Source organism: Miscanthus floridulus, chromosome 7, assembly GCF_019320115.1.
Source record: "Miscanthus floridulus cultivar M001 chromosome 7, ASM1932011v1, whole genome shotgun sequence".
Taxonomy (NCBI): Eukaryota; Viridiplantae; Streptophyta; class Magnoliopsida; order Poales; family Poaceae; genus Miscanthus; species Miscanthus floridulus.
In genome coordinates this window covers 52,371,204-52,382,262 of record NC_089586.1, presented here as the reverse complement: position 1 = coordinate 52,382,262, position 11,059 = coordinate 52,371,204, and the positions used below count along the sequence as shown (strand labels likewise).

Genomic DNA, 11,059 nt, shown 5'->3' with positions numbered 1-11,059 from the left:
CCTTTTGTCATGATGTCTGCACACTGTTCGCCGGTTGGGACGTGAAGAACTCGGAGGTCCCCAAGCTGGACTCCCTCACGAACAAAATGGATGTACAACTCGATGAGCTTTGTACGCCTGTGATGCACCGGATTCGCTGACATATACACCGCCGAGACATTGTCACAATATGCCACGGTGGCCTTGGTGACCGCGCACTGGAGCTCGGTGAACAGCTGTCGGAGCCAGATACATTCTGCGGCGGCATTGGTGACGGTGCGGTATTCAACTTCGGCGCTTGAACGCGACACCGTGGGCTAGCGCTTGGAAGACCATGACACGAGCGCATCACCCAGGAAGACGCAAAACCCTGAAGTAGATCGCCTGGTGTCCGGGCAGCCCGCCCAATCGGCGTCGGAGTACGCCGTGATGGAGAGGTTGCGACTGCCGCAGAGGTGTAGGCCCATCGAGCTGGTACCGCGAACGTAGCGTAGAATCCTCTTCAGCAAAGCTTGGTGTGGAACGCGCGGATCATGCATATGCAGGCATGCCTGCTGCACCGCGAACGCCAAGTCTAGGCGCGTCACGGTGAGGTACTGCAGCGCCCCGGCCAAGCTCCGGTAGGAGGTAGCGTCGTCGATCGGAGCACCATCCGCCGACAGCTTCCCCTTTGCGTCAATTGGTGCTGGTGCTGGTTTGCAATTCATCATGCCAGCGCGATCGAGAACAGCTTCAGCGTACCGCTTCTGCGATAGATAGAAGCCTGACGCTGTACGCTTGACGTCGATGCCGAGGAAGAAGCGAAGCTCGCTGAGATCTTTGATCGCGAACTCAGCCCGAAGACGGTCGACGATGCGTTGTAGGAGAGCCGAACTCGATCCGGTGAGCACCATGTCATTGACATACAGCAAGAGATAGGCGACGTCGGCACCGCGGCGCAGGACAAAGAGTGATGAATCGGATCGTGTCGATTGGAAGCCGAGACTGATGGCGAATGTGGCGAACCGATCGAACCAAGCACGCGGTGCTTGGCGAAGGCCATAGAGGGATTTTTCGAGTAGGTAGACAGCATTGGGACGCGCAGGATCAGCAAAACCGGTTGGTTGCTGACAGAGAACATGTTCGCGCAAATTGCCATGAAGAAATGCATTTGACACATCGAGTTGACGCGTAGGCCAGCGATTAGAAGCAGCAATGGTGAGCACAGTGCGTATAGTGGCAGGCTTGACTACAGGTGTAAAAGTTTCGCCGAAGTCGACGCCGGCGCGCTGTGTAAAGCCCCCTGACAACCCAGCGTGCCTTGTAACGATCAAGAGTTCCATCAGGTTTTAGCTTATGGGTGAACACCCACTTGCCGGATATGATGTGTGCACCAGCCGGGCGATCAACCAGCCGCCAGGTCCGATTGGCCTGTAGCGCGCTGTATTCACGCTACATGGCTGGACGCCAATGAGGATCACGAAGAGCGACACGCACCGAGGAAGGCAATGGCGAGATGGCGCCAGTAGCGTTAGAGGGTGCAGATAGGTCCGACGCTGTGGTCAAGGCAAAGCGTGGGTTGGGCTTGAAGACACCTGCACGTGCGCGGGTAATCATAGGATGGATTTGTGGCACAGCTGTTGTCTGCATTGATGCACCGGACGGCGCCGATGGCGGACTGACAGAACTGTCGTTGCCCTGAACTGGCAGTGGAGAACCCGACACTGGTGGGTTGGAGGATGGTACTGAGGGTGAAGGGGACGAACCAGAACTAGCTGATTGATGTACTGGTGGCGTCAGTTGAGACTGCTGAATGGTCACTGTCTCTGTTGTCGGACAAGCAATAGTAGCTGGGATGACAGATTCAGAAGCAGACTGTGCAGTGCGAAATGGAGATTGGCTTTCATCAAATGTGACATGCCGTGATGTGATAACTTTTCTAGTGGATAGATCAAAGCAACGGTAGCCACGATGATCTGAGGGGTACCCGAGTAGAACACACGCGGATGAGCGAGCACTGAGCTTGTTAGGCGTGGTTGCAGCTAAGTTTGGAAAACACAGGCAACCGAACACACGGAGATGATCATACTCAGGGGCAGCACCAAGCAATAGCTGGAAAGGGGTGAGCCGACCAGTAGCCTGACAGGGCCGGCGATTGATGAGGTAAGTGGCAGTCGAGAGGGCCTCAACCCAGAAGGAAGATGGCATGCCAGCATGGATAAGCAAGCTGCGAACACAGTCATTGAGCGTTCGAATGATCCGCTCAGCTTTACCATTTTGAGAAGAAGTATATGGACAAGAAAGTCTGATAGCAATGCCATGTTGAGTGAGATAAGCTCGGAAAGCATGATTGTCAAATTCCTTACCATTGTCAGTTTGGAAAGAAATCAGAGGGAGTTGGAATTGGGTACTGACATAGGCATGGAAGGACAACAGACAAGCATACACATCAGATTTGCATCTTAAAGGAAAAGTCCAAACATAATGTGTAAGTTCATCGACTAACTATTTAAGACAAGGTAATACTTAAATCCAGAATAACTAGGCACAGGAGATGTCCATACATCAGCATGTATAATCTGAAAGGGTACATAACTGACTGAGTCTGAAGATGAAAAAGGGAGACGACCATGTTTACCATACTGACAAGCCTGACAAGAGTGTGACATAGACTTAGAACAATTAAAATCTAGTTGATGCAGAGTTTGACGAAGGGACTGACGCCCTGGATGACCCAACCGCAGGTGCCGAAGATCAACAGAAGGGGCTGTGGCAACGAGCGCCGACGGCGAGGTAGAAGCCAGGGGGTACAACTCGCCAGCACTGCTACATAGGAGGAGCACCGTTCGGGTCGGGATGTCCTTGATCGAAAAACCAAAAGGGTCAAACTTGACAGTCACGTTGTTGTCACGGGTGAGAGAACGAACAGAGACAAGGTTCTTCACTAGAGAAGGAGAAACAAGAATGTCTTTGAGAAGAAGAGGAGAGCGACTGGTCGCAATGTGGACGCACGGTGTGTGACCGGCAGTAGATTGACATTGCCGACAGTGATGGGTGGGGAATTAGAGAGAGGTTGAGAGGTGGGAAAAATACCAGCATTTGAGGCCATGTGCGACGTCGCACCAGTGTCCATAAACCACTCAGCTGCCTGCGGGCCGCTCGGTGGAACGCCTGATGTCACCAACGCAGCGAGCAAAGCCTGATTGTTCCAAACATCAGGCGGCGGTGCATGTTGCTGGACGGCACCAGGAGCCGGAAGAGGCGGTGACCCAGCGAAGTATGCGTGCTGTGGTGGAGCGCCAGGACGGGAACCGAGGACACCAGCGCCTGGCACGCGGAATGGCATCGGCCAGGCCTGGACCATCCCGGTCCATGGGTTGACGCCGGGCGCCCAACCAGCTGGGGGTCGCGGCGCGGAAGAGTTGGAACCGCCGCTGCCAGTATGCTGGTAACCGCCACAACCACGGCCGCGCCCACGACCTTTCTTGTTGTCGTGTCGTGGGGGCGTGCCATGACCAACTGCCGGTGAACGCGCAGGAGCCGGCGTAGTTGCAGAGCTAGAACCGCCGTCGCTGGTGCCTGGCGATGAAGTGGAAGAAGAACGGGCGGCGCCAGTGGCGACAAGGGCCTGATGCGCTGCAGTATTCGCCTGTTCCTTGTCGTAGTGCTCCTCCAGAAGGAGATAGGAGCGCGCCGAGAGGAACGTATGCGGCGGCTGCTTCGCCGTGATCGCCGAGATGGCATGGCGATACTTCGAGCTCAGGCCGCGCAGCATATTGAGGACTTGGCTTGTCTCGCGCACCGGCTGGCCAACATCACGGAGGGCGTCGGCAAGGCGGCCGGTGTACTGAGTAATGTCCATGTCGCCTTGGACAAGATTGCGAAACTCAGCTTCGAGGTACACGGCGCGATGGAGTTCATTGTCACGGAACTGGGAATGGATGCCGGTCCAGATGAGGTGTGCGGTACGGTGGGCTGCGGAACGCGCACGATGGCAAGCACGTCCTTGGAAACGGAATTGTAAAGCCAGCTCAAGATGCACTTGTCACGGAGGCGTAAGTCCGGATCACGGTGTTGCGCCGGAGTGGGTGGGGAGGAGAGGTGGATTCAAGACCAAATTTCCCGATGAATGCATCAAAGAAACAACGCCATTCATCGTAGTTCAGCCCGACAAGATCAAGAATAACAGGAACATGAGATTTGATGTTTACTGTTTGGAGGACAGCAGTGGATGGTGGAGCGACGGGAGGAGCGTTGTCATCGACGGAGGACGCATCAGAGGAATCGTCGTCGAGACTGGACAGGTGAACGCTGAAAAGGGGGTTGTCTTCCAGGTCCGCCATAGCCGCAGATCGATCGACGGCGGCGGAGCAGTGGAGATCGGGAGCAGCGGTTGGCGGCCGCGGAGGTGGAGGACGAAGAACAGCAGGAGAAGGATTAACCTGCGCTGACTGATACCATGAAGAGAGATTGAGCCAACAGGAATTCGTGTTGCCCTCTGGTGTGTACATATACAGGTTACAATAGCCGGTGCAGGGAGCGCACGGGCTGAGAACGTGGGCGACGCCGTGGCCACCACACGGTCAAGCGAGCACAAACTAACTCGGTCTATGCCGTTACAATGCATGCCTTCAACAATTATCACAACTAGTATTGCGAATAAAAAGCAGTGAAATTAATCCAAGAACATTCTGCAAATGGGCATGGTATTGAGCTGACTGAAAATGATGAGATGCTAATCACTTCGATGGAGACAGTAGGCATCATGACTTGATGAGAATGATGAAATTAGCTCGCTCCGATTTTTGTATCCTTTTTCCCATGAGAACCACAGAATGCGGAGGCAGCAAGAACTAATATTGCTGCTTGTGTTCCTCCTTTACTCTATAGCACTGTCAGGTAGTGCTTGTTTTAAAACTACTATTTTTTTAGATGAAAGGTTTCCCCTGCTTTATTTGCATAAAGCACTCAACAACATTCAGCACAGCATACAAGGCACGCCCGCCAGAGTTTACAGTTCAAAGCACAGCAAAAAAAAACCTAATGGCCAAACGTCATAGACGAGCACCCAAATGACACTCGCACTGATTATTACAAATCCTTTCTTGCGTCTCCTCAGATTGAATCACAGCTACGGAGCCCAGTGCCGAAGATTGCAATGCCAATGTCTCCAACCTTGATCTCATTCCCCCATCCCAACAGTTTCTTGGCGGCTGGCTTGCTTTGTTCTCCAGAGCCTGCATCACCGAGTCCACCATGTTTCTCAGGTCCGTTGCCACCTCCTCCTTCCACTCGATCTGTGTCGGGCGCCTTGATAATTCTTCCATCCTGACTATTCTGCTCTCTAGCAACACTCCAACCTCCCGCTTGAACATTGAAAGCCAGCCTCTTAGCATCTTTGCGATCCTGATCAGCACCATCTTTGTACCTAGCCAACACACCCCTGAAAGCAAATTTCATTTCTTAACTTCCATAAGGACCACAAAACAGCAGATGAAATCACATTAGTACCACATGTTTCTTATTCGCAACCCACAACTTATCTACAGACTCATAGTTAGCACCGATATTCACACCTAACACCTCAGCAACCAACTTCCAAACACTCACAGCTACACAGCATTCAAAAAATAAATGCCGAATGGATTCATGTTCACTACAAAAAAGGCAAGTGGGATCCGAAACATCCCTTCTTTTCTGTAAATTGTCCCTCGTAAGAATTCTGTTATGAGAGAGCAACCACAGAAAGAACTGTACTCTAGGTGGAATCACAAGCTTCCATATGACATGAGTATAAACCAGAAACACACCTTTACAATTAATCCTAGCATACGGGGATTGGACAGCGTAAGTGCCATGAGAGGTATAGCTCCACATTATCTGATCCTCATCATCGTTGAGGATGGTTCCCTCAATTACACCACAGAGTTCCCACCACATGCTCATAAGAACCTTAGATACATTCCTTCTAAAAGTGAGCATAAGCTCATGCCCATCCTAGACTTGGCTTATAGCCTTACCATGCTGTTCATTAATGACATACAACGGCCAGAACATAATGGTCAAACTTGTATTTCCTACCCATTAGTCTTCCCAAAACCTTACCTTCCTCCCATTCCCTACTACCCATCTAACGCCCATATGAGCTGCTTGAGCTGCCCAGAGGACCCCTTTCAAAAAAGGGGAAGATCCTAGATCTGGGCAGCAAAAAATGTTAGGATCAGTGGTATTATATTTAAAGTCTACAATTTTAACCCAAATAGCGTTCTTATGCAGATGGTATCTAAAGATCTACGAAGCTAACAAAGCTAAATTTAAGCTCCTCAAATCTGGGATACCTAGCCCTCCTTCCTTCTTTTGAGCCACTAACTGCCAGCTGGCTAAGTAATACTTATGACTGTCTTCAATGTTGTTCCACAGAAAATGCCCCATCTGAGAGTTTATCATTTTGATAGCCCACTTAGGGAACTTTATAATAGACAACAAATAAATTGGGATACTAGCAAGACAAGCTTTTAGCAAAATAATCCTCCCAGCATAAGACAGAAGCCTACCCCTCCAACTAGCTATCCTTTTGATAATTTTGTCCACCACAGGTTGTAGGTCTTTCCTTGTAAGCTTACTATAATGAAGAGGAACTCCCAGGTACTTAATAGGAGATTCACCTTTTTTGCAACAGAAAAGTCTAGCAAACTCATTAGCCTGATCTTCTTCTAAACCCACCGTCAATAAATCACTCTTATCATAATTAATCTTCATGCCTGACATTTGCTCAAAGCAAACTAGAAGCCATTTCAAATTGCAAGCTTTTTCCAGATTATTTTCTAAGAAAAGCAGTGTATCATCAGCATATTGCAAGCTGATGATACCACCCTCTACCACTTGTGGTAATAACCCAGTAATAAGACCATGCCTAGCTGCTTTCATAAGCATTCTAGAAAAAAACGTCAGCTACTAAATTAAACAGCAGAGGGGATAAAGGGTCTCCCTGCCTCAGACCCTTCCCAAACTTGAAAAAGATACTATTTTCATCATTGATACAAATACAAATAGAACCTCCTCTAACAACCTGTTGAAGCCAGCCTCTCCATCTTCCACCAAAACCCCTAGTCTCAAGCATCTCCTCAAGGAAAGACCAGTTGACCCTATCATATGCCTTTTCATAATCTAGTTTCAACACCACACCTTCCTGTTTTCGTTTATGGACCTCATGAATAATTTCATGGGCAGCCACAACACTCTCCAGAATAAACCTTCCTTTAATGAAGGCTATTTGGTTAGACGCCACTAGCCTATCAGCTACTCTCACCATTCTATTATTCAACAATTTGGAGAAAATTTTAAAACTACAGTTTATTAGGCTAATCGGCCTGAATTTCTTCAGCACCTTAGCCTCAGGTTCTTTAGGGATCAACGTCATCATGGCGTAATTCAACCTGTCAAGATTCAGATCCCCTTGTTCAAACACTCTTATAAGATTCATAAGATCCACCTTGATCAGATCCCAAAAGACTTGACAAAAAAGAAAAGAGAACCTATCAGGGCCTGGGGCTCCTTCAGCATAAGAGCTAAAAACAGCCTCTCTAACTTCATTTTCAGTAAAAGGAGCCTCTAACAGCTCATTTTCTAAGGCAGTCACTTTCTCATCCACTCCCCAAAAATCTTATCCTAACTTAACACCACTATCTCCTTCTTTACTAAACAGTTTTATGTAAAAATCAACAGCATGCTCAAGCATGCCTTTATTATCATCTATCCAACCATCAGGGCCTTCTAACCCAGAAATATGTTTTTTCCTATTTCTTTGATTTGCCACAGCTTGAAAATATGTTGTGTTTCTATCACCCTCTCTTACGTATCTATCCCTAGCTCTCTGTCTAGCTTTAATCTCCTCTAACTTCCAAATAGATTCTAGGTCTTTAACAATCTCCTTCATCCTATTTCTTTCCATCTCAGTAATAACAAAGTTCTCATATTTCAAGTCTAGCAAATCATACTCCTTAAGGAGTTCTAACTTTTGTTTTCTAACTTGGGCATTAATATTTAAGACCCACCCCTTAACCTTCTTTCTAACCAATCTAATTTTAAACTACCAAATGTCTAAAGGGTCCGTGAAGGCACAAGAAGTGTTCCATAATTTGGCAATAAGCTCCTTGAAATCAGGCTGTTGTAACCACCACTTCTCAAATCTAAACATACTAGGTTTCCTTCTCTCCTCCAAGCCAAAATTAAGGAGAAGATGAACATGATCACTGCTTGCTCTAGAGCTAGTAGACACAAAGGCCAAAGGGAACTTATGTTCAAAATTGGTTGTGCAAAAAATTTTGTCAATAGCAGCCAAAATAGGCTACTCTTGATTATTTGTCCAGATAAACGCTCTAGATGAAGGTTTTAATTCAATCAAACCAAACTTGTTAACCTAGTCCATGAACAAATCTACCCATTTGTGGTTAATGACTCCATTACTTTTATCCTTAACATTACAGACTAAATTAAAATCTCCACCTATCACAGTAGGGTCATCCCAATTATCAAGTTCATTAATGAACTCTTGTTTTCCTTCATCATAAGGTGAACCATAGACCGTAATCAGCCTCCATACAAAATTGTCTTGACAGTTTCTAACTATTGCAGCTACACTGTACACTCCTATCTTCCAAGCCAAGACCTCAAACTTTCTTTCACTAAAACCAACAAGGATACCACTAGCTGTACCCTCTGCAGGGAGGTATTGCCAGTTAAAGTCTTTTTGAACATATTTTAGGAAAGAATCTTGAAAACTCTCTTTTTTTGTTTCTTGAAAGCCAACAAAATCTAAATGATTCTCTTTAACAAAATCTGTGATACATTGCAACCGGCCTTCTTTATTAAGGCCTCTAATATTCCATAGAGCTCCTATCATTTCTCAACTTAAATGGACTCTTATCGTAGCTTTTAGAGGCTACTTGCACCCAAGACTGTTCCCTCAAATCTAACTGATCCTTTAAAGGAGGGTCAGTATCAGAAATCAGTGGAGGAAAATCCTCACAACTTAAAACACTATCAAGATTTGCAGGTAAAGTAGTCTCAGGATTACTTTCCTCAAACTCTCTTCTATTAGATAATTCTTTCTGCTTCAATAACTTTATCTTTTCTAATTGATTACAGGTATTAGTACCCAAAGATATATTAGCAATATTAGCTTTTTGAAGTAAACTTGTACTGCTTTCAAAAGCAAAAGAAGATTTGTGTTTAGTACCTGTCTCTAGATTTTTAATTTTCTTAAATTCCTAAGCCTTCTCCAGCATAGTGCGCCCATCCTCCGGCTGTCTTCTGGATCTGGGGCACCTAAGAGTTGGGCCCCACTTGTTTTTCCTTTTCTAGCTCTTGTTAATCAGCTGCTCCTCAATGATTATAGCTTCCCTATTCAACTCTGTCTGAAGCAATCCCTCTTCTTGCAGACTAGACAATTCTTCACCTTCATCCATATGTTCAGTATCACTTGCTTCCACCTCCTCCTCAAAAACTTCCAGCTCCATTCTTCTTAACAGAGATGAGCATTCCTCAGTTGCAATATCCTGCTTAGCCATTCTTCTAAATTCCTCCCACTTGGAATGATGTGACTCCTCATTCAGCAAACTAAGAAGCTTATTGCCAACTATCTTACAATCCGAATCCTTCACCTGGTTAGTCACTGGTGTTTCATATTTATCCATCTCAGCACATCCCTCAAGAGTACTCTGAAACTTTTCATTATCATAGCTCTTCACACCAGAACATCCCTCAAGGGAGCTCTAAAACTTTGCTTCAAACAACTAAGTTGTATTCACATACCCCAATTCTTTCTATAGACTGTTCTTCCTTAAAGAATTCTGTCTGTCCCTTAGATTCAGGCAAGGATCTTCCCTCTAAGCCACATCAATGTAACTCGGCTGCAATACCATTAGTGCATCCTGAGCAGTCAACTGCTTAGCTTGTTCTGACATCATCTGCACCATAATAGACCCCTGATTCATTATATCCTCTGTCAACACCTCCATATTTAAAACTACTATAGAAAAGTTATCACCGCTGGTTCGGAACCCCCATCGTTGTCAGCTTTGGTCCTCGTTGGTGAATTGTCGACAGTGATGACCATGATTATCACCAGCGGTGGTAACTTGCTATCACCCTCAGTTTATCGTTAGATCCGAAGTTCATGGTATTTTACTTGTAGGCAGTTTAAAGGTAGATTCGGCGGTGAAGAGTAACTAATCACCATCGTTTTTACACAATCAATGATGATTCTCTAGTATGTATGGCAGTTCAATGCTTAACCCCATGGTGATAAGGTATTGATCACCAGAGGCTCATAGTTTGATACGGTGCAGATGCTGCGGGGGAGGCGCCGCTAGGGTAGGCGACGTCGTGGACAGCATGCACAGGGAGAGAAGCGATGGCGGAGAGAGAGAGGAAGAGGTAAGAGAGCAATAACTCTATCCTTGTTTAGATTGAGATAGTTATACATTGCCCTTATATTTATAGTTTGAAGTGTACCGGTATTCGAAGAAACTATAAGAAAAATCCTTAAAGATTTAGACTTCTTCTTTCGGAGCAAAACCATCCTACTCCTACTTCCTAAATAAACTTGATCTTATTTTCTAAATAATTCTCCAGTTATTTTCTCTATTTTTATTATCAGCTTTCCTTTATTCTAATAAATCCTCCCGTATGTGGATATTGAGGGGCCGGTCCTTGCCACGTGCCGGCGCGCGGAGTGGCTCTGGCGCCGGCCATCATCACGACCACATGAGATGTCCGTAGAAGACAGCGTCATGCTGGTTGCCTTCAGTGGCGCTGACACATCTTCTGCCTCTCGAGCAATCCTTCATAGTCACACCTTTGGATGCACGCTCTCTCTGGCCGTACCTGCACTCACCACACAGCGATAGCGCCCACGCTCGCCTTGTCACGCTGCATACCAGCCTGAGCTTGCCGGCCCCGCACCACGCCCATGCTCGCATCCTCCCTCGGCCATTGGCGCTGGCTGGGCGCTCACCTAGGTGGCACCTGCATTCACCTCGTTGCGCCATGGCCGTGCTCACCATGCTCATCGATGACCCTGTGCCACCGCTGCAGATGG

At 47.1% G+C, this 11,059-nt stretch overlaps 2 protein-coding genes across 2 annotated transcripts; both read right to left on the bottom strand.

Annotated features, from left to right (window-relative positions):
* Nucleotides 1-296: 296 nt before the first annotated feature.
* On the bottom strand, nucleotides 297-872 carry LOC136465517 (uncharacterized mitochondrial protein AtMg00810-like). Its single transcript, XM_066464215.1, has one exon. It carries the CDS (start codon nucleotides 870-872, stop codon nucleotides 297-299), a length of 576 nt encoding a protein of 191 aa, XP_066320312.1.
* Nucleotides 873-2,476: 1,604 nt separating this feature from the next.
* LOC136463230 (uncharacterized) lies at nucleotides 2,477-3,897 on the bottom strand. The gene is made up of 2 exons (XM_066462243.1): nucleotides 3,052-3,897; nucleotides 2,477-2,819 (listed from the first exon to the last, which is right to left on the bottom strand). Exons 1-2 carry the CDS (start codon nucleotides 3,818-3,820, stop codon nucleotides 2,785-2,787), a joined length of 804 nt encoding a protein of 267 aa, XP_066318340.1. The 5' UTR covers nucleotides 3,821-3,897; the 3' UTR covers nucleotides 2,477-2,784.
* Nucleotides 3,898-11,059: the final 7,162 nt, after the last annotated feature.

Excerpts from the sequence above, each read along its gene's own strand:
- LOC136465517 (XM_066464215.1), bottom strand. The coding sequence starts at position 872 with ATGGTGCTCACCGGATCGAGTTCGGCTCTCCTACAACGCATCGTCGAC.
- LOC136463230 (XM_066462243.1), bottom strand. The coding sequence starts at position 3,820 with ATGGACATTACTCAGTACACCGGCCGCCTTGCCGACGCCCTCCGTGAT. Across the intron at positions 2,820-3,051 it reads GCACATGGCCTCAAATGCTG|GACATCCCGACCCGAACGGT; the intron begins GTATTTTTCCCA and ends TTTTCGATCAAG.